The 21,680-nt window shown below is 38.7% G+C and overlaps 2 protein-coding genes across 7 annotated transcripts in view; one reads left to right on the top strand and one right to left on the bottom strand.

Moving 5' to 3' along the window:
• The window catches only part of LOC125454063 (cytoplasmic dynein 1 intermediate chain 2), a 78,705-nt gene extending 77,599 nt beyond the window's left edge, over nucleotides 1-1,106 (top strand). For all 4 annotated transcript variants that reach the window (XM_048534347.1, XM_048534344.1, XM_048534346.1 and 1 more), the window contains one exon: nucleotides 230-1,106. In XM_048534347.1, coding sequence (XP_048390304.1) covers nucleotides 230-331 — 102 coding nt within the window. In that variant the 3' untranslated portion in view covers nucleotides 332-1,106. The remainder of the gene's footprint in view (nucleotides 1-229) is intronic.
• Nucleotides 1,107-1,466: 360 nt separating this feature from the next.
• slc25a12 (solute carrier family 25 member 12) overlaps nucleotides 1,467-21,680 on the bottom strand; it is a 111,778-nt gene continuing 91,564 nt past the window's right edge. For all 3 annotated transcript variants that reach the window (XM_048534340.2, XM_048534342.2, XM_048534341.2), the window contains exons 14-18: nucleotides 15,118-15,258; nucleotides 7,983-8,121; nucleotides 6,212-6,370; nucleotides 6,010-6,100; nucleotides 1,467-3,312 (exon numbers count right to left, since the gene is read on the bottom strand). In XM_048534340.2, coding sequence (XP_048390297.1) covers nucleotides 3,108-3,312; nucleotides 6,010-6,100; nucleotides 6,212-6,370; nucleotides 7,983-8,121; nucleotides 15,118-15,258 — 735 coding nt within the window. In that variant the 3' untranslated portion in view covers nucleotides 1,467-3,107. The remainder of the gene's footprint in view (nucleotides 3,313-6,009; nucleotides 6,101-6,211; nucleotides 6,371-7,982; nucleotides 8,122-15,117; nucleotides 15,259-21,680) is intronic.

Here is a 21,680-nt window from a genome sequence, read left to right as displayed (position 1 = left end):
AACTTTTCCTTTTATTGCTTCTCTGTGGTGGTCAATTTCAACAGGATTATAATTATTAAAAATAATTTGAACTCCAATTTTGTTTTTTCGTGTAGTTGGGTGGAATATTACTAGTTCACAATATCATTAGGTCAGTGCAATCTGTCTTTTGAGTCCTCCTCCCCATTGCTTCTGCTTTTGGCTATATCCTCTTTGAATTATTGAAGATAATGTTCGTTTCTTTCAACAGCAAATAGCAGTTCCTCGAAATGATGAATGGACACGATTTGCTCGGACACTGGCAGAAATAAATGCGAACAGAGCTGATGCAGAAGATGAAATTGCAGCATGAATAGCAGATTAGTGTTCAAGGCATGATCTAATTGTAGCGTAGTTCCAAATTTAATTTTATCTTTTCCAAATCTACTTTGTAATTTTTCTATCCTTTTTCGCTCAATTATAACTTGATGCTAAATAAACCTGCTCCCCGAAACCTCTGCCACAGGTGACTGAATCAGACGCAAGAATTGTTATTTCATCACCCAGTTATTTACTTCTCCAGAATAGGGTCAATAATATCAGACAGTAACAATACAGGGAATAAAATTTGTACTTGTTAACTTTTGCTGATTACCCCTATTAGTGAACAGAGGTAAAGTTATCAACTGTCCTAAGACTGCTGTCTTGTCATTTTACAAATTACATGTGGGCAATAGAAGGGGCAGAATAACCATAGTGGTTACAACTTCTTGCTCTATAATATAAACCCTTCCTTCAAGGGTCTAAGAAACAGGAGAAAACCACCCCCCCCCCAACTAACAGAAGTCCAAAAAAAAGTGTCAAGCTATATGTTGACCCTTGAACTGACTTGAACACTTAATGTCATTTTAATTAGGTTTGAGAGCTGTGCACTATACAGTTGAGAATCATACCCAGAAATTGCCTGGTTTTCCATTCTCAGTCAGGCATACTTGGTATTACAGCATTTTGTCCAGTACTATTAAAATGAGGACCAAAATGTTGTGGTAATTAAACTACCCAAATGGTAAAAATGACTTTACCTTTATAAAGTTGTGTACTAGTTTTGACGACATTTTACATAAATAATAAAACACGTTAAAAAGGTGTGTTCTGTGTTCATGTAGGAATTTTTGTGAAATTGCCAATCAATACCTGCATATATCTTATTACCAAGTGGTCTGTACTTTAAAGCATTCATATTTTTACTTTACAATATTCCATTATTGGTTTGGTTTCTTTATCTCATTTTGTCTCCCTTCCCTCAGTTGTGTTTTATTGGCTTCAGGAGTGCAAAGCCCCTGTGAAAGGTATAATAAGTCTTAAATAATTGTGGTTTTCAAGACTTTACTTGGTGCAGAGGTGTACTCTCAACACACTGAAAAAGTTCAAGCATCATCTATTTGCTGCAAGTTATAAATTATTTACTATTAAATTTTAATTCCCCACAAATACACAAATGCAAAAGATTTGATCTGCCATATATACAGTTTAATTGTAGAAATGTCACATTAGATGTATTCCTTGTCACACAAACTGCTGGTGGTAATTTAATGGGCACACTTGTATAATGCATAAGGAAACCTTAAGTCTGTACACAGTTCAGATGTAGCTTCAGTTCAGAGAAACACCAAAACACCCAGTTACAAAATCAAGAACACCTTCAGCAAATGTGCTGAAATGTACATCATAAAAAGCAAGTTTGAGCTAAGATTGATTTACTGATGGCCTAAAATTAGATCCAGACTTCCTGGCAATTCAGATACCAACTCTCATTCTCATTAAAGAAATCAATACAATGAAGATAATTCAAACAATAATATTCTAACATTTAAAATTAACTGACATGATTTAACAAAACTTTAATCCTGTACAATGTCTTTCACCAACCTTTAACTCAAGCTTATTGCACCACTTAATCATGATTTACTCAGTCCCTATGATGTCTCTGTACAGATGTACAATATGTACATGAATATCAAGTACAAGTTGTGTAAAACAAAGTCTAAATAATGCAACTCTTCAAATTTAAAATGAGTATTTACGTTTGATTCTTATGCCAGCCAAAAAGGTGACCCAGTTCCCTTTGTGTATTACAGCTATTGATTTTAATGGTTAAAAGGCTTTTCTGCAATGCTGAGGACACATTTCAGCCAGAAGTTGATAGTTATTTAACATTCATGAAAGGTATGAAAATTCTTAGGGTTGGTTGTCACTTGGCTACATAATATAATCACTCCTGTAAGAATACCTACAAAAATCACAAGGAATTCAGCTTTATACTGAGCACATGGATCATCTTTTCAATACATGTCTAATATGCAGACTCTTTCTCTAGTGACATAACAGCATTAAACAGAAGTTAGGGTGGGAGGTATTTCACTATAAAACTCATGCTATTGCAGTGTTTTCATCGCAAAAACCAATTGACATTCATTGCGGAGTGTGCATTAGATCTGTCCACAACTGAGACTGAATCTTAATGTGCAGAAGTAAACCATTAACCAACCTGCCCATATCTACAGCCAAGTTTGATTTCAATTGCATTATTGTGAAACAATTTTTGAACCCAAACAGGTTAAAATAAGTTTTCTGTACTTTAATGAATGAACAAAATAAAATGTGCGTTAAACTTTGTAACATTAGATACTTTTTCATTAATAATAAGTTTAAATGCAGCACTGTGCTAAACATTGTTTGAACTTTTTTCTGGTGCTTCATAAGCAAAAGAAGAAAAGATCAAGAAAAAGCACATGAAGAATAAAACAACTTTTTAAAGTGTCCATAGCAGTCAACACAACAAATATCAACAGTATCCAAGTCAGAAATAAACAACTGAATACATTGCTTTTTGAAACAATCATGAAACTTAAGTGGTTTTAAGTATTTATTTCTAGTTGTAGGTGGAGTTTGGTTTCATTTTTTACTCATGATCTCTAAAATTATACAAGTAAATTCTGTAGCAACAATTTTTCTGCAATGCAAACAATTCAAACATTTAGTATTATTACAAAAATGTAATTAGGAAATACATGATTTCAATCAAATTCCAACTGACCTCCACCTACATGCAGTTTTACACATTGCACCTCATTGCCTTGGGAGATCTTTTAAGACTTTGGAGAACCAGGTGATACTTGTGGATTGATTGAAGCCACACCTGACGATCTAAACTTAGGCAGGTAGAGGCCAAATTTGTTTTCAACACCAGCAAAAGTAGCAGCAGCTAGTTTGTACCCTCCAATATGATGAGGCGAGACTGGCGGTAGGTCAGAGATCCTTGATTTTGGTGTAGGCTCAGAACCAACAGGTTTACTATTGAGTAAGAGACAAAAGATTTTAACAGTGACTTCGATGTAAGCTACCTGCAAGAATGAGAGCAGCAAACCAATACTGTATTCATTACACATTCTTACAGGATGAATCTCAAACAGTTGTGAATTGTTTTAAAATTACGTCCCATGCTCTCAAACCTTTCTGCATTGGTCTACTTCTGCACTGTGAAACTACTCTTCATTTTGCCAGACAGGTAAAGAAAAATAATGGGAGCAAAGAACATGACATTGTTTTAACTCTAGAACTTGGCACTGAAGGGAACAGAATTCAAAATGCCCAGGAGCAGCACTGAATGTTAAAAATTAGTAGACTTACAGGTCAAACATCTGCTAGAATCAACAACTTTTTGAATACGCTTACTTAGTTTGTTGTCACACAGTACCAATCTCAACTGTTGTGATTATGCAGGTAAGTATAAACATTTTTTAAAAAATTATTTCTTCATGGAATAAAGATGTCACGTGCTGTGTAAGCATTGATTGCCCTAGAAAAGGTGGTCATAAGGACACTCGAAAGTGCAAGTAGGAGGAGAGTTCCAAATGAGGATGGAGTGTGGCTGAGGCATTCTGGCTGATGGTGATGTTTTTATGCATGTGTTGCTCTTGCGTTAGAGAAGCCTTGGTGAGTTACTGACTGCAACATGCTGTTTTATTGTTTGTGATCTATATAAATAATATAGAAGAAAATGTGAGGTAGGATAAGAAGTTTCCAGATGAAAGAATTGGCTGGGTGACAGCGAGTGACAAGGTCTTAGGTTAGAGGGAGATAAACAGGTTGGTCAGATGGAGTTTAACCCTGATAAGTGTGAAGTGATCCACATTGGAAGAAGCAGCAAGACAAGCAGCAATACTCAATGAATGGGAGGTCACAGGAAGCTCAGAGGGACAACGGAATCTTGGAATGTGATGGGATACTTAATGAAATAACTTGTACAGCAATATTTAATAACACAGCTGCGAATAATTCACAACAACACATATTAGTTAAACAATGCACAGGACCATTTGTTCTAGAAGCTAATTCTTCTGCAGCTAGCAAAGGGAAAAATAAGATAAAGCCCACATTCAAAAAGTTGTTTATTCACTGAACCTCTAAAGAAAAGAGCCACTAAAATAGCAAGGGCATCTGCCTCTGTAAATCCTTTATTTGAAGAGTCCAGAGTATTGTTTTTACATTCTCTGAAGTCTCTAGACATAGTTAAGTAATAAAGGCTATTTTAATGCTGTAAAGACTTCTTTCAGGTTACTCCCTGCAGGAAAGGGTCAGAAGGTAGTGAGGCTACGATCGGACCCCAGAAATTCTTGCAGCAGATCCCCAAAAACAGCAGGGCAGGCTAATAGGATAGTAAAAAAGGCGCATATGACCCTCGTTTTGATCAATTTTGGCAGATTATAAGAGTAGACAGGTTATGTTGGAGCTGTCCAGGACTTTGGTTCAGCCACAGCGAGAGAACTGTGGGCAAGTCTGGTCACCACAATAGGATTTTGACTGGACTGGAGAGGTTGCAGAGAGGATTCACCAGGATGTTGCCCGGGATGAGGTAGTTCAGCTATGAAAATAGGATAATAAGCTAGGGTTGTTTCATTTAAAGCAGAGAAGGGTGAACGAGGGGAGAAATAGACCTGATTGAAGTGTACAACTATGAGGGCATGGGTAGATACAAAGCAGCTTCTCTCCCGAGTTGAAGGGTCAATAACAAAGGGGACACAATTTTAACATGAAAGGTAGGAGGTTTAGAGGAGATTGGGGACAAACATTTTTCATCCAGATGATGGTGCTAAATCTGGAATGCACTGCTGTGGAAGATATGAGTGGACACCTCACAACCATTAAAAAAATACTTGGGTGAGCACTTGAAATGTCATAACATAGAAGGCTATGGCTCAAGTATAGTGAGACTAATGTAGATCTAGAGTAGTTTTTTGATGTGCAGACTCAATAAGCCAAAGGGCGTCTGCAATACTGTGTAATTCCATGAACGGTTTACAGCAGAAGATTTCACATTCTGACCACCCTGTTTGGCTTCCATTTAATTATTTTTGTGATCATCTTAAACTCATGCTCTCTTTTAGCCATCTCGCAGAAAGTAAAAGCACTCTTTTCACTAATTGCAGTATCGTAACTTTTGATAATAGTCTTGAGCAGAACACAAACTTCTTGGCTACCTTGGAAAAGCATCAATTTAATTTCTCCTCATAGTTGTGGTCTTTTATAATATTTATACTGCACAATTACCATTGTTTTTAATATCTTTCCTTTAAGGGCTGCCCCAAAGCACAGCTTCAACAGCATTACAAAACAATAAAGATCCCCTAACATCTTTCAGTTTTTGCACAAAACCAATAATTTATGCTTATAGTGGAGTGTGTACACTGTGCATTGTTAGAACAGGAGAGGAAGGGCTAGACGAAACTAGCCTGTACGTCTACATCAAGGTGTTGAAACTGCAACATAGGTTTTTAAGCAATCTTACACTGAAGCGTGGAAGACTGAATAACCAGTTGATCTCAACCTCTCAAACTGTTATTCCATAAACCACAAATACAATGGAAAATACATCCAACTTGTTGGTTGTATTGTACTGCATTTTAAATAAGATTATTTTAGACATGTTAGAATTCATTAGATTGTGGTATAAGCAAGAAACATTGCAAACACGTTTAAAAATATACTTACATTCCCCCAAAGTCAATATTGATCCACCTTTGCAGAAGTTCGTAACTCACCAGAGTTACACCAAACTGAGGTGAGGACCGGCAGACACGAGCTGTGGGAAAATTAAAAAGCAAGTGTCTTCATGTTAATTGGTGATGTTTTCTGTATAGATTATCCTTTACTATTCAAGCCTTAATCATTTGTTGCATTAGCATCTCTGTACCTCCTGCTCCCTTCCAAAAAGCTCTGGGACCTTCCTCTCTTAAGATCTTCCTAAAACAGTCAATAACACCACTGTAGGTAGTTTGACCAGCACGAGCTGCTACTTGAAGTCTTGTTTTGATGACATCTGCAGGAGTTACTAAGGAAGCAGCAGGAATACCTTTAAAAAAAAATTGAACAATCACGTTACATTGTGAATGCAAAAACAAGTTAGCACTAATATATTTTTCATTCAATTATATACCACAAGTCACTGGTAAGTTAAGTTGCAACTGGGAGAGAATGTTTATCAAGAGAATTAGGAATGTTACATCTGTTCATTAAATGGAACTGGAATAAACTTAGCCAACTAATATAACATCAGTGATATATAAACTGAAACACAAGATCTGTGAACAAAATTAACGGCCATGCAATTGACAAAATGACACTGCCAATAAAAACAAAATCAGCTAAAAGGCACAGAATAGTCGCGAACAATCGTTTTGCTCGGTGGAAAGTACAAATATGTTTGCTTACCCGCATATCACAGTGAAGGAAAATAATTTCTGGTCCAGGGGAAAAAGACTAAGATTGAACTAATTGTATATTGCTAGCAAAGAGCTCACAGTCACAATGGGCCGAATGATCTTTCTGTGCTGTGCCATTTCTTGATATTCTTAAGTGCACCATTTCTCTGAACATCAGTTAGGCACTAAAATGCATATATGCCTTTGATAAGTTACATCATTTTTGTGACTCTAAAGCTTTTACAACAGCTGGTGTAATTATTCTCTAATAACCTACACATAGTCTGAAATACACAACACAGCTTTAAGTTAATGAACAACATTAGAGAGATTGGAACGGTAGCAAAAAAAAACAATTTCAGCAATGACCATCAGGAAATTACTAGATTGTTTAAACAAAGTTTGTTAGTATCCTTCACAGAAGGAAATTTGTTATCCTCCTGACCTACATGTGACTCTAGCCCCAAAGCCAATTAACCACTAAGAACCCTACGACATGCCTAACAAGTAACTCAGTTGTATTAATTGCTGCAGAAAAGCCACAGCAGAAAAAAACCTAAATAGTCCACTGGCAATTGACTGAAGCCAACTATCTACAAAGCACAAGTCAGAAAGCAGCTCGCTTCCATCTTATGGGGGACAATAAACATTGGTGTTGCTAATAATAGCCACATCCTGAGAACAAATATTTTAAAAATGTGGACCAGGCATATATTCCCTTGATTTAGAACGAAGTTTGATCTCAACAATATATATAAAACTTTTAAATGTGTTTGAAAGGGTGGAGGCTGGAAGGATGCTACCCCTGCAACAGGGTTGGGTAGTCCAGAAGATCAGTCAGTTTCAGAAAAAACAGGGGTCAGATATTTTGGACTCAGAGACCAGGGTTGTGAAATCTTTGAAATTCTTTACCCCAGAGAGCTGTAGATCTTGGTAATTGAGTGTGTTCAATGCAGCAGTTAGCAATTTCTGCTTACAATTAGAATCCTGAAATACAGGAATAGCGTAAGAAGGTGGAAATAAAGTCAATCTTATTGAATGGGAGAGCAGATTTGATGGGCCAAACAGCTTAATGCTGCTCTTATTTCTTATATTATCTCCTATATGTATCAATACTAAAGTTGTCCAATTCAATATTTAACTTGCCTAATACTCAAAATATCAAACACTAAATTGAAAATTACTAGACAAAATAAAAATGAAATAATTGCAATAAAAACAAATGTTAGCTACCACTTTCAAGTGATTAATTGTCAGTCTTACCAGCAATAGCACCAGCTGTAAGAAGCTGCAATGCACCCAGCCTACCCTGCTCATCTGCAAAAGCTAGCTTAGTATGAGCATACACTGGGAAGTAGATGGCAGAGAAAGGAATATCACGGAGAAAACAAGCTTTTGCACCCTAGAAGTAAATTAAAACAATTTTAAACATAAACAATGCCATTTCACAGACTTATGTTTTTTTTTCCTTTCCAAGTATTACATTACCAGCAACCTCAATGTTTAATATTCATTATTTAAAAGACATGCTGTTGGTTCAAAATAAGCAAATGAAACTATAAATTTCATTCAACATAAAACTATTACTATAAACCAGTACAATTAAAAAGCTTCCCAACACTGCTAATCTTCACCAACTTTCTCTACATTAGATCTTGCAGTTCCAAAATATTGGTGAAAAGTGCATGATCAAACCATATCAAAAAAAAGTACAAGTATAGATCAAATCTGCCCCAAAATAGGTGATCAATTCAGTTGGAAAACAGGTTAATAAATAAGCAGTTGAAAATCTCCAAATGCAAAAAGGGGCAAAGAACAAACAGTCATCTTCCACTAAAGGAACAAAAAGGGGGCTGCATGAAATGACAGCTTCTGTGGATAATATTCTCAACATTAGGTTGAAATTTAGGAAGGGATATTATAAATGCACAATTTAATGTGGAAATGTGAGGATTAATGACTTTTGGGAGCAAATAAATGCAAGGGAATGGGACTATGAATCTATCAGAAGGCACTGAAAGATGGAGATGTACAGAAACATTCAGGTTTTCAAACAATAATCAGATCATTTAAAATGTTAATAATAATATGGATGTTATAAACGTGGTATAGAGCAAGACTGTCAAGCAATAATGATTATTTATGTTAAAAAGAATTGTTTAGGGCGCTCAATCACGTTTAAGAAGAGCAAAAGACAAAAGCCAGGGAATTAAATCCCTGGTAAGGAAATTGTTGGAGTTTATAATCAAGGATAGCGTAATTGAACACCTAATTTTCAGTTAATCAGGGAGAGTCAGCATGGATTCATGACAGGAAGGTCATGCCTGACGAACCTCATTAAATTTTTTGAAGAAGTGACTAATGCAATGGATGGGAATGTCTATGGATGTTTTTTATATGGACTTACAGAAGGCATGTCCCACACAAGATATTGTTTAATTTGAGTAGAAGCCCCTGGAACTGAAAATTACTGGCATGGTTGGGAAACTGGTTGAGTGGCAAGTGACAGAAAGTAAGTATAATGAGTACTCAAACCAGCAGGATCTGACCAGTGGTGTCCAACAAAGATGTGTATTAGGGCTTCAATTATTCACATTATTTATTAGTGACTTGAATAATGGAACAGAAAGTCATATACCCAATATCCAAATTTTCTGATAACACAAAATTAGGCAGCATTATAGATGTATAGCGTAAATGCAGGCATAAAATTACAAAGGGATATTGATAGACTCAGTGAATGGGCAAAGTTTTGGCAGTTAAGAGTTCAAAGTACATTCAGGTGTGTAGATCTTTAAAATGTCACAAACGGATGCTGAAAATAATCAAGGCAGCTAATGGATTGCTGCCTTTATATCTGGACTATAGGACAAAGAATTTATGACAGATGTATACAAAACCCTGATTAGATTAACTTGAAGTACTTGCGGGCAGATCTGAACACCATGCCTTAGGAAGAATACATTGACTGTGGAAGGAGCACAACATAGGCTTAGAAGAATGATAACTGTATTTCAGGGGTTAAGTTATGAAGAGAGATTAAACAAATTAGGCATGATTTCTCTAGAATTTAGAAGGTTAGGGATCGTCTTTCAGGTATTAACAGGAAAAGGCAGGGTAGTAGAAAATAAACTATTTCTAATGATTGGGATTCTCGAACCAGATAGTCATAAGGGGTACAGACCAAAGTCAGGAATACTAAGCTCACTGAACCCTACATGTGGAAACAGGCCAATTGGCCCAACAAGTCCACACCGGCCCTGCAAAGTGCATCCCACCCAGACACATCTTACCTATATCTGCATTTCTCATAGCTAATGTACATAACCTACACATCCCTGAACATTATGGGTAATGCAGCATGGCCAATCCACCTGACCTGCACATCTTTGGACTGTAGGAGGAAACCAGAGCACGCAGCAGAAACTCATGCAGACACTGGGAGAATGTGCAAACTCCACACAGGCAATTGACTGAGGCCAGAATTGACCCCCAGTCCCTGGCATTGAGAGACAGCACTGCTAACCACTAAGCCGCCATGCTACAGTTCAACTAGGCAACAGAAGAGCCATGATCTCAATGACTGGTGGAACAGGCTTGAGGGGCTGAATGGCCTGCTCCTGTTATTAGCTATGCAGTTTTGGATACCTAATAAGCCTTGAAGTGTAGTAATGACTCACCAGAATGACGCCACGGTTAGGAAATTAAAGTTAAAAGGACTAGTTCCATTGAAGCAGAGAAGACTGAGGAAATTTAATAGAAGAAAAATTAAGAATTTTGATAGCAGACAGAGAAAAAGAAAATCTACTTCCTCAGTTCAGAATCAGCAATGAAGTGAATATCAATTACAAATTATCACGAGATGAATGAGAAGAGCCTAAAATAAATTTCTTATTATAGAGGAATGTTGGAAAATGGAATGCTTTACCATTTCGAGTTGAAGCAAACCTCATTGTCTCTCGAAAAACTGCATGAACTTTTTTAAAAATGAGAAAAAAGGTGGACAGAGGGATTTGTATTGGATTGCTCTAGCAAAGTGTTGGCACAGATATAATAGGGAAAATTTATAGCAGCAAAAGATGACTGATAATCGGGTAACTTTTCAGGAACAGAGAAAGTCACAAGGACAAAGGTTTTTGAGATTATGAAAGGTTTTGAAAGGATAATTATTCCCAGTGATTGATGAATTAGTGAGCAGGAGAAACATTGGAAGAAAAGCTAAAAGCATTTTTCATACTAAAGCTGTTAAGGACAAAACAAAGATGAGAATATCATTTGAGGAAATAGATAAATATCTGAAAAAGAGCATATGAAAGGCCTGTGAGAAAGACAAAGTGGGAAATTACATCAATATAAGTAGCTGCTGCTGACAGTCTAGCATTAACTTGAATGATCTTCTGAAATATAAATCAAGAAGTACTCTCACTTGTGGCTCAAAATAATCTTTCTGCCCCAACTCCAACAGGATTTCTCTTGCTTTCTATTCTTTCATCAAGTTCCGAGTCCCTGTTAATGTTATCTTTCTCTCCTCCTTTTATTCCAGAAACCACATTGCTGCTAAAGTCAATCTGGGGATGAAGTCCTTGCAAATAGAATCCAGCTCAAGGTTTCATCATTTGCTCTGGTCTTCTGCTTTCAATTTACCCTTTACAATCACAATTTAATTTCTCTTTTCTTTCAACTTTTGTTATTGCAATAATTGCTTTGCTTCTAACGCTGCTGGGCAAACTGTGGCAGGGAGAGAAGACGAAAAAAAAGCAAGTGACTGAGATGAGCTAAGCAGCACCCACGGAAAGCTGAAATGGCCATGAGACCAAATGGCCTCCTCTGCCTTTCTCTCCTAAGAACAAAGTTAAGAATTAGGAATGGTAATTTTGTTGCTGAATGCTCAAAAATTAGCCTAAAGGTTCAGTGTCATGGCACAAGAAAACAATAAATATGAATGCAATGCAGTACACTAAACGTCATAGTCATAAATTCCTTCCATACTGCTAAATGAAATGTATTGAATACATTCAGAATATTTCAGACTGTTAAAACTGTGGGTCAAGTTCTGTAAGTGACAATGGTTCTAATTCATTTTAATTACACTTCAGACAGTGAGTTACTAACTTGACAGAATATGAATATCAACTAAAATACAGCATACAAATAAAATACTCCTGTAGCACAGTGGCAGTGCTCTCACCTCTGGGCCAGAACATCCACCTACACTAAACTTGTCCAAACGGGTTAATTAAAATAATTAAAAGTAGAATACTTCATAGAGACACTAATTTCTATGATTTACCGTACATCACACACATTACAGGGTGAAAGTATAACCCAGACTTCAGTCACTGTAGTCCCAACTATACCTCCCAAACATTGACTTTCAAAACAATAATGATCATTTTAACTTCCCTTGTCCTTTTATGGCTGCATCAGAAAGATTGATTGGGCCACAAAATTTTAAGTGTGTCTAAAATCAAAGGAGGGCATGCTTAGTTTCTGTAATGCATTAATCAATGCAGACAGTAAACCATTATAATCACTATATCAAACTTCTTTCCTCTATTTTAAAGTTATTGTTGAAGTGTTAGCAGTTACAGAAGCTTGTTTCACTACTGATGAGTAGGTAAACATTATACTGAGGCTCACGTTTTTCTCATTATGTAATAGCTGGTACTTAATTTTTATATACAACATTTGCAGCATGACCTATTTTTAAAATTTGGACAAGGTGAGAACATTCCTCATTTAAGGGTTTTCATGACCAGGGTCAATTCACTTAAGGTCACAGAGTAGGAAACAGACCCTCCAGTTCAATCAGTCCATGCCCACCAGAGTCCCAAATAAAACTAGTCTGACCTGCCTCACTTGGCCCGTTCTCCAAACATCATATTCACGTACTTATGGAAATGTCTTTTAAATGCTGTAACTGCACCCACACGCACCAGTTCCTCTGGAGGTTCATACTACACACGAACCATATGGTGTAAAAAAATTGGCCCTTACTGTCTTACTTGAAATCTTTCTCCCCTCACCTTAAAAGTATGCTCCCTAGTCCTGAAAACCTCCACCCTAGGGAAAAGATTCTGGATGTTCACCTGATCTATACCCCTCATCATTTTATAAATCCCTACACAGTCACCTCTCAACCTCCTATGCTGCAGTGAAAAAGGTGCCAGCCTCTCCTCACAATACAAATCCTCCATTCCTGGCAACATCCTGGTAAATAAAAATCAAAAGAACTGGAGATGCTGCAAATCAGAAACAAAAACAGAAGTTGCCGGAAAAGCTCAGGAGGTCTGGCAGCATCTGTGGAGAAAAATCAGAGTTCACGTATCAGGTTGGATCAGTCTCCACAGATGCTGGCAGACCGGCTGAGCTGTTCCACAATTTCTGCCTTTGTAACCTACTAGTAAATCTCTTCTGAATCCTCTCCAGCTTACTGGATGCCTTCCTATAACAGGGTGATCAGAACTGGACACAGTACTCCAGAACAGAACTCACCAATCTCCTATGCAACCTCAACATAACATCCCAACTCAAAGGTCTGAGCAATGAAGGCAAGCACGCTAAATGCCTTCTTAACCACTCTACCTATGATGCAAATTTCAAAGAATTATGAACCTGAACCAGCTGGCGTATCTGGTTTACAACACTACCCAAGGTCCTACTTCTGATAACATAAGCTTTGCCTTTGATTTACGAAAATGCAATACCTTGCATTTATCCAAATTAAGCTCCATCTGCCACTCCTCAGCCCACTGACCCAACCAATCAAAATCTCTTTGTGATCTTAGATGATCTTTTTCACCATCCACTATACCAATCTTGGTGTCATTCGCAAACTTACTAACCATGCTTTCTATATTCTCATCTAAATCACTTATATAAAATGACAAACAAAAGAGGACCCAGGATCAATTCCTGTGGCACTATTCTCCAGTCCAAAAAACAACCCTTAATCATCAGTCTCTACTGCCTGCCATTAAGCCAATTTTATATCCAATTTGCAAGCTCATCCTGAATCCCACGTGATCTAACCTAACTAATTAGTCTACCATGTGCAGCCTTGTCAAAGGCTTTACTAAAGTCCATATAAACAATGTCTACCATCCCACCCTTATCAGCTTTTGGTTACTTCCTCAAAAAACTCAATCAAGTTTGTGACACACTATTTCCCTCACACAAAACCATGCTGACCACCCCTAATCATTCCTTGCCTCTGCAAATCCATATAAATTCTATCTTCCAGAATCGCTCCCAATAATTAACCAACCAAGGAATTCAGACTCACAGGCTTCTCCTTACATCCCTTCTTAAACAAAGGCACAACATTAGTCAGTCATTCGGTACCTCACCTGCAATAATAGATGACATAACAATTTCTGGAAAGGGGGCTGAAATTTTCTCCCTAACTTCCCACAAAGTCCTGGGATACACAAGATCAGGTGTCAGTGATTTATCCATCTTTATATTTTCTAAGACCTCCAGCACTTCCTCTTCTGTAATGTGAACTGTTTTCAAAACATCAATATTTATTTCCACATTCTCTAGCCTCAATTTCTTTCTCCACAGTAAAAACTGACATGAAATATTCACTTAGTATCTCTCCAATTTCCTAAGGTTCAACACAAGATGATCTACTTGATCTTTAAGGAGCCTTACTCTCCCTCTAGTTGTTCTCATGCTCTTAGTGTACCTGTCGAATCTCTTTGGAATATCCTGAACCTTATTTGCCAAGGTTATCTCATATCCTCCCTTTGCCCTACTGATCTCATTAAGAATGTCCTTACACACTTTAAACTCTTCAATCCACATAATTAGATTCTTGGGTGAGGCATGCAGGTTAAAAATGATAATCATTCAGTTGGTATAAACACGATGGCCAAATGCCCACTTTTTGCACCATTACAATTCTATGGTACTATAAAAAGAAGTGGGGCAGGGTGGCAGGGAAGGGCACTGGAAGTAGTATATAAATGAATAAAATTACAGAAGGTTACAAAAATTAATTATCAGGAAAGGTTCTGACTGAAGTACACAAAGGATGAAATCCAAGCAGCCATACTGACAGTGAAAATAAGTGATCAAGAACAATTCTGTAAAATAAATAAACTGATCAACTCAAAGTGAAAAGGATCAGTAACAAAATAAAAGAATATGGATTCTGAGGCGGTGAATTATATGTTTTAATATGTTGAATTGGTTCCTGAACAATCCGATCTGATCAGGATGCGTGGTGAATTACCAACATATCATTCTATTGGTTCATATATTTAAAACAAATAATCACAGACCTTGAGAAAAGCTGAGAGTTCAAACTCGGTAAAAGTTCAACATACAAACAATTTATCTTTGTAATACACTACTTACAGGAATAAACCTTTAAGCTGTCATGGTTACCCACCTTGTATAAACCCAAAAATCCAAGGTCACGCATTACAGAAAGTGCACTGACTCTCGGACCTGTGGTGATTTCTCCTGCAACTTGGAGTCGAATTTTCACGATTTCCAGAGGGTTTGTAAAGATTACTTGAGAACCTCCAGCCTGAAAAAATAAAAATCATGTTAAATTTCCTGATACAAGGCTCTATACAAATTTTGACACACCCTAGTCTTCCTATTCCGTATGGACTCTCATTCGTATTTCCATGACTTCTTTATACTTCTTTCTACTTTTAATGACATTGACCAAATAAAATATCCAGCAACAAAAATCCAAGAGGATAAAAATGTTAGGGTGCCAGAGTAGCAGACATAATTGTTAATTTTTCCAGTGAATATTCTCCATAAAGTATAGCACGGAGTGACATAAGAAAACTTCTGATACCAGTTTTCCAAAGTATACACCACATCAAATATATAGAACAAACATACACAAAAATATAAATTAGCAAAAAAAAACTGCCAGAAGATTCAACAAGGATTTGCAATCAATTTCACATCAAGGCTCATCTCAGACACTACTGCATTTAGGAAATCTTCTAGCCAAGTCAGAAGGAATCCAAAATTCCCTTGATTGGAGGATATTCCAAATGATGCTGAGCAGGTTGTATATGTAAGTTATAAATATTGCAACAAAACTGTACATCTGAAAGACGGAAGGAGACTGGTGGGATCTACTTAGATCAGATTAGATTCCCTACAGTGTGGAAACAGGCCCTTTGGCCCAACAAGTCCACACTACCCCTTGCAGCATCCCACCCAGACCCATCCCCCTAAACACTATGGGCAATTTAGCATGGCCAATCCACTAGCCTGCACATCTTTGGACTGTGGGAGGAAATTGGAGCACCCGGAGGAAACCCACGCAGGCACTGTGAGAATGTGCAAACTCTGCACAGACAGTCGCCCGAGGCTAGAATCGAGCCTGGGTCCCTGGCACTGTGAGGCTACAGTGCTAACCACTGAGCCACCGTGCTGCCCAAATTTTCGATTTTTTTTTATTTGCACATGGGTTGTGGTTATCACTGGTTGTGACATACAGTCATATTGCTTATCCTTAAGTGCCCTGGAAAAGGTGGTGTTGAAATCCCTTTTGGGAAACACAGAGTGCTCTCAGGAAGACGGATCCAGAATTTTGAGCCGGCAATGAACGAATCAAGATATATTCCGAATCAGCATGGCTTGCAACTTGGAGGAAAACTTGCAAATCACCATCTTTTGAACACTGTCCTTCTAGACTGTACAACATGGGTTGAGAAGGTGCTGTCAAAGGAGCCATGGTGAGTTGCACCAGTACATCTTGTAAATGGTACAGTGTTGCTACTGTGCATCTGTGGGGAGAAGGAACAATGGGGTGCCAATCAAGTGGGCTACTCTGTACTAGATAGTGTCAAGCTTCTTCACTGGTGTTGGACCTGCACTCAATGAGGCAAGTGCAGAGTACTCCAACAGGCTCTTGACTTGGGGGCTTGTAGATGGAGAACAGGATTTTTGGAGATAGGTGATGAGGCAACTTGCTACAAAATTCCTAGCCTCTGACCTACTTGTGTAGTATTTAATGACTAGGCCAGGTCAGTTTCTGGTCAATGATAACCTCCAAAATGTTGACAAGGAATTAAAGCAATGATAATGCCACTGAATGCCATGGGGCAATAGTTAAGATTCTCTTGTCACAGGTGGTTATTTGGTTGGCACTTGTGTGGCACAAATGTTAGAGGCTCCTTATCAGCCTAAGCTTGGGTGTTATCCAAGTCTTGTTGCACATTGACACAAACAGCTTCAATGTCTAAGACCAAAATACATGGATGAGAAAGGCCTTTCAGCCGGTTGAGTCTGCTCCACCAATGAGATCGTGGCTGATCTCAGCATGCTCAACTCCACTTTCTTGCTTTTCCACACAACATTGTATTTGCTCCCTGATAAAGTCTGTCCATCCATGCCTTGAATATTCTGAAACAGCCAGCCTCTAATGACCTTTGCAGCAAAGAGATTCACATTTCAGTATCCTCAAGAGAAGAAATTTATTATGTTGGTCTTAGATGGGCGATCCCTTGCTCTGAGATTATGCCCTTTGGTCCTGATCTCTCACACAAGGGGGAAAAAAAACCTATCTGCATCTACCCTATCAAATCCCCTATGAATCTTATTTGATTCAATATGGTCACCTCTCATTTCTAAACTCCAAATGTAAGGCTCAATCTAATCAGCCTCTCCCGATAAGGCAGTCTCCGGACTGCCTCCATTGTCAGTTCATCGGATAACGGTACCAAAACTCTTCAGTTGTTCAGGTGTAGTCCAATTCAAGCCTTGTATAGTTTAGTAAGACCTCCCTATTTTTATACTTCATTCCCTTTGAAATAAGGAACAATATTCAATTTACCTTCCCTATTAACTGAACTTTTTGAGATTCATGCATGAGGTCTCCCAAATCCTATGCCATAGCTTTCTGTAGTTCTTTCTCTATTTAAATATTATTCAGCTCCTCTATTCTTCCTGCCAAAATAAAGAGCCTCTAGTTTTCCAACATTATATTCCAGCTGCCAAGTCTTTGCCCACTTGCTTAACATGTCTATGTCCCTCTGCAAATTCTGTCCTCGTTATACTTGCCTTCCAATGTATTTTTGTGTAACCCACAAACTTGGTGAGTGTCATACACTTTCTTCATCCCATTCATTATTATATACCATAAATAACAATGGCCCCATTACTGATCCAATGACACTCTATTTGCCACAGGTTGTCATCCTGAAAATGCACCCGCCTTTGCCAACTGCACATCTCGTATTGGTTAGCCGATCTCCAGTACCACAGGTCTAATCCTATTAAGTAGCTTAACATAAGATAGATCTTATCAAATACCTTCTGAAAATCTAAATACATTACATCCACTACTTTGCTTTATCTATCCTGTCTGTTATCAAAGAATTCTAATAAGTTTGTCAGGCACGATTTCCTCTTTGTGAAGACTTGCTGACTCCATTTGTTTATATTATGCAGTTCTAAATGTTCTCTTATTCTATCCTAGAATTAGAATACCCTTTATTCTCACTTGGACTCCAGTACAGAAGTATAATGAAAAGTTTTTTTTAAAACAATGGCTTCCTTTTAATGGCATCATCTTAGGTACAAATCTTACGGAGTAAAAACAAATATACTGTTGTTTACAAAAGAGGACTGAAAGGAAAGCCTAAGCATCACTCAGTGTCTGAGAATGAGTTAGGGATCAGGTAATTACAACATTGCAAAAAGGATTTAAATTACAGTATGATGAAGAGTTCCAGACAGCAGCAGCTCAGCACGTGGCCAGGCCAAAATCCAGCAAGTGTTCCATGTCACTTCAGCCTCCAGACCAGACCACTCCACACCAGCACTTTGCAGCAATAAGGCAAGTCGCATTGTAGCAGGATTCACTTCACCTCGTGTCACTCCAGGACTCAAGATGCCCCAAATGCCACTCTGGGGCTTGGGACTCCCCGGCTGTCATTCTGGGACTTGGGTCTCCGTCGATCCAGGACTCAGCTCAGACCATGGTTGTTCTGCTGCCATCGCTCCGGGAACTCGGCCGGTGGTCACTCTGCTGCCATTGCAGGACACAGCCCACTAAATCAGCTCCCACCCAGTCTCCGGTCATGGCTCACCACCCTTGACTCCAGGCAGGGGTAGTTAAAAGATTGGGGTGGTGTGGGGGAGAAGAGAAGGAGAGTAAAAAGGAAAAGGAACTGGCAAGGAGAGGAATTCTAACTGGATTATCTTACCCTGTTGGTATTAATTACAGTACCGCCACTCTCAATACCCCAATGGTACATTTTTAAACAGACTCTAAAATTTCCCCAATAACACAATTTAAGCTAACTGGCCTAGAGCTGTCCTTTTATTTTGTCTCCTTTCCATTTCAAATAAAAAATACTACATTGTTAGTTTTCCAGTTTCATTGGACTTTTCCAGAATCTAAGGAACTCCCAGTATATCAACTATCTCTGAGGCCACTCCTTTTAATATCCTAGGATACAGCTCTCCAGGTCCAGGGGTCTTATCAGTCGTCGGCCCCATTACATTTCCTCTAACTTGTTCTCTCGTATTTATTTTCTCTCTTCATTTTGCCCCTTGAGTTTTTAATATATTTTGGAAAGCTATTGGCATCATCAGTTTACCTTCAAAGTTTATTGTCTCCCTCTTTCTTTTTTGTCGTGGAGTTGCGAATGCTGCTGAACATTGTGCAATTATCAGCACTTTTGAACTTCCAATGGAGTCAAAGTCATTGATTAAACAGTTAGTTTAAGTTAGGCCTAGAAACTAGGACATTACTTTGTGTAACACCTACAGTAATATTCTCGGGCTGAGATGACTGACCATCAACAATCACAACTTCTTACTTTGCACTATGTACGATGCCAAACAGTGGAGAGTTTTCTACCCAACTTCAATGGCTCTAGTTTTGTCAAGGTTCCTCGATAACAGATTCCACTAAATGCTGAGTTGACAAAGGCAGTCACTCTCACCTCACCTCCAGAGTTCAGCAGTTTTGTCCAGATTTGGGCAAAGGCTATGACAAGATGAGATGCTGAATGGTGTCAGAAGGAAACCAAACCAAATGTTGCAGAGCTTCTGTTGTTTGACATGCAAATAGTTTTGTGTTATACAGGATGATGGCTAATTTTTAGTTATGCCTAGTGCTGCTCTTGGCATGTTGCCAAGGATTCTTCATTGATCCAGGATTGATTTCCCAGCTTAATGGAATGGCAGAATTTTTGTGGGGGGAGGGGAGAGAAGAGAGAGAGAAATATGCTGAGCCACAAAGTTACAAATGGTGGTCAAAACAGGTTTCTGCACAACACCTACAGCATATCATGGATGCTCAGTTTTGAACTGATATCAAAGTGTATCTAGTTAGTACAGTGGTAGCTATACCTTCACAATCTGAAGGTCATTATCCTCAATAAGACGACGGAACTTTGTTCCCACGATGACTGTGCGTTAGCTACTCCGACCAAAACTGTCACAGATGGATGCATCTGTGACAGATAGGCAAGAAAGAGTTCAAGTAGATTTTTCCATCTTGCTGATTCCCTCAACAACTGCTATAAACCAAGTTTACCAGCTATGTACTTTACAATTCGGCCAGCTCAATTAGTAGTGGTGTGACTGAGCAGCCCTTGCTAATTGATATTTAAACTGCTCATCCAAAAACATGTTTTGTTCCTTGCCATCCTAACAGCACTTTCATCAAGTGGTGATGATCATGGAGGATTACAATGCAGCAGCTTGAGGCTGGGTGCGGGAGAAATAAGTGGTAATCAGCAGGAACTTTGCTTGCCCATGCGAGACCTGATAATGTGACCTCATGGGGCTGGGGATCAACATTTTTGTTTCCCAGGGTAATCTCTTCCTCCCCAACTGAATACCATTGTGCCACTACCTCTGTTAGTTCTGTTCTGCCAGTGTCCAGGATATTGTTTCAAAGCACAACTTCACTAGTATGCCTAGAAGGCTATTGCTTGGCTAGTTGTGAGCTCTCCCAAGTGTTGGCAAAAACCCCACCAGATGCTAACAAGACGTTTGCAGGGTCAATTGGACTGGGCTTGCCTTGTCATTTCCAGTGTCTAGGTTGGTGCTGGATGCTCCAAACAGTCCCATTCTCTCCTTCTGAATGTAAAGCTTTGATAGCATTGAGTAGTTTGCTTGGCCATTTCAGACAGGATTCAAGACTCAAACAAATCTTGAGTTAAATTCAGGCTTCCTTAAAAACATTAGGGTGCCAAATTGTTTTAAAATAAACAATCGTGGTTACCATTAAACTACCAAGATGGCAGTAATATAGGATGCTTCAGCCAGAGTTTGTTCCCTTCCTTCGTTTTACTCCTTTTTATTCCCTCTCTCGGTGAATCTTTACATGGCGTGGCGGTGTTTCGGCCCGGCCTCTCAGCGGCCCGTGGCGGTGTCTCGGCCCGGCCTCTCAGTGGCCCGTGGTGGCTCCGAGGCCTGGTAAGGTGGCATCTTGGCCTGGTCGCTCAGCAGCCCATGACAGTTTCTCGGCACAGTCTCTCAGCGGCCTGTGGTTAATTCCAAGGCCTGGCATGGTGGTGTCTCAGCCCGATCTCTCAGTGGCCCATGGCAGTTTCTCAGCCTAGCATGGTGGTGTCGCAGATGTGAGTGGGTCATGTCTAGGCATGTATCGTAAGCAGGAGAAGACGGGGGATGCGGCAGCTTCAGAAACAGTGATGCCATCATGACCAAGACAAGGGAAGAGTGGGCCATGAGGGAGATTCCCTGTACCTACATAAGCAGGTGAGCTCCCCCAGAGAACAGAGAACTCAAAGACTGTTGAAACTTTTAACTTTATTCCTTTATTTTTCTAGTTATTCAATGAAGGTAATGCTTAACATTTTTAAACTTTGTTTCTTTTACTATTTTGTATCTACGTAGAATGATAGCTTGGAGTTCTGGATTACTAATTCATATTACCACGACACAACCTCCCCAAGATGTACTAGTAATGTAGTGGGGAAAACAGAGAGAGAAAGTTGT

This window comes from Stegostoma tigrinum, chromosome 7 (genome assembly GCF_030684315.1).
Source record: "Stegostoma tigrinum isolate sSteTig4 chromosome 7, sSteTig4.hap1, whole genome shotgun sequence".
NCBI lineage: Eukaryota > Metazoa > Chordata > Chondrichthyes > Orectolobiformes > Stegostomatidae > Stegostoma > Stegostoma tigrinum.
The sequence above is the reverse complement of the archived record's forward strand: the minus strand, read 5'-3'. Positions and strand labels throughout refer to the sequence as shown.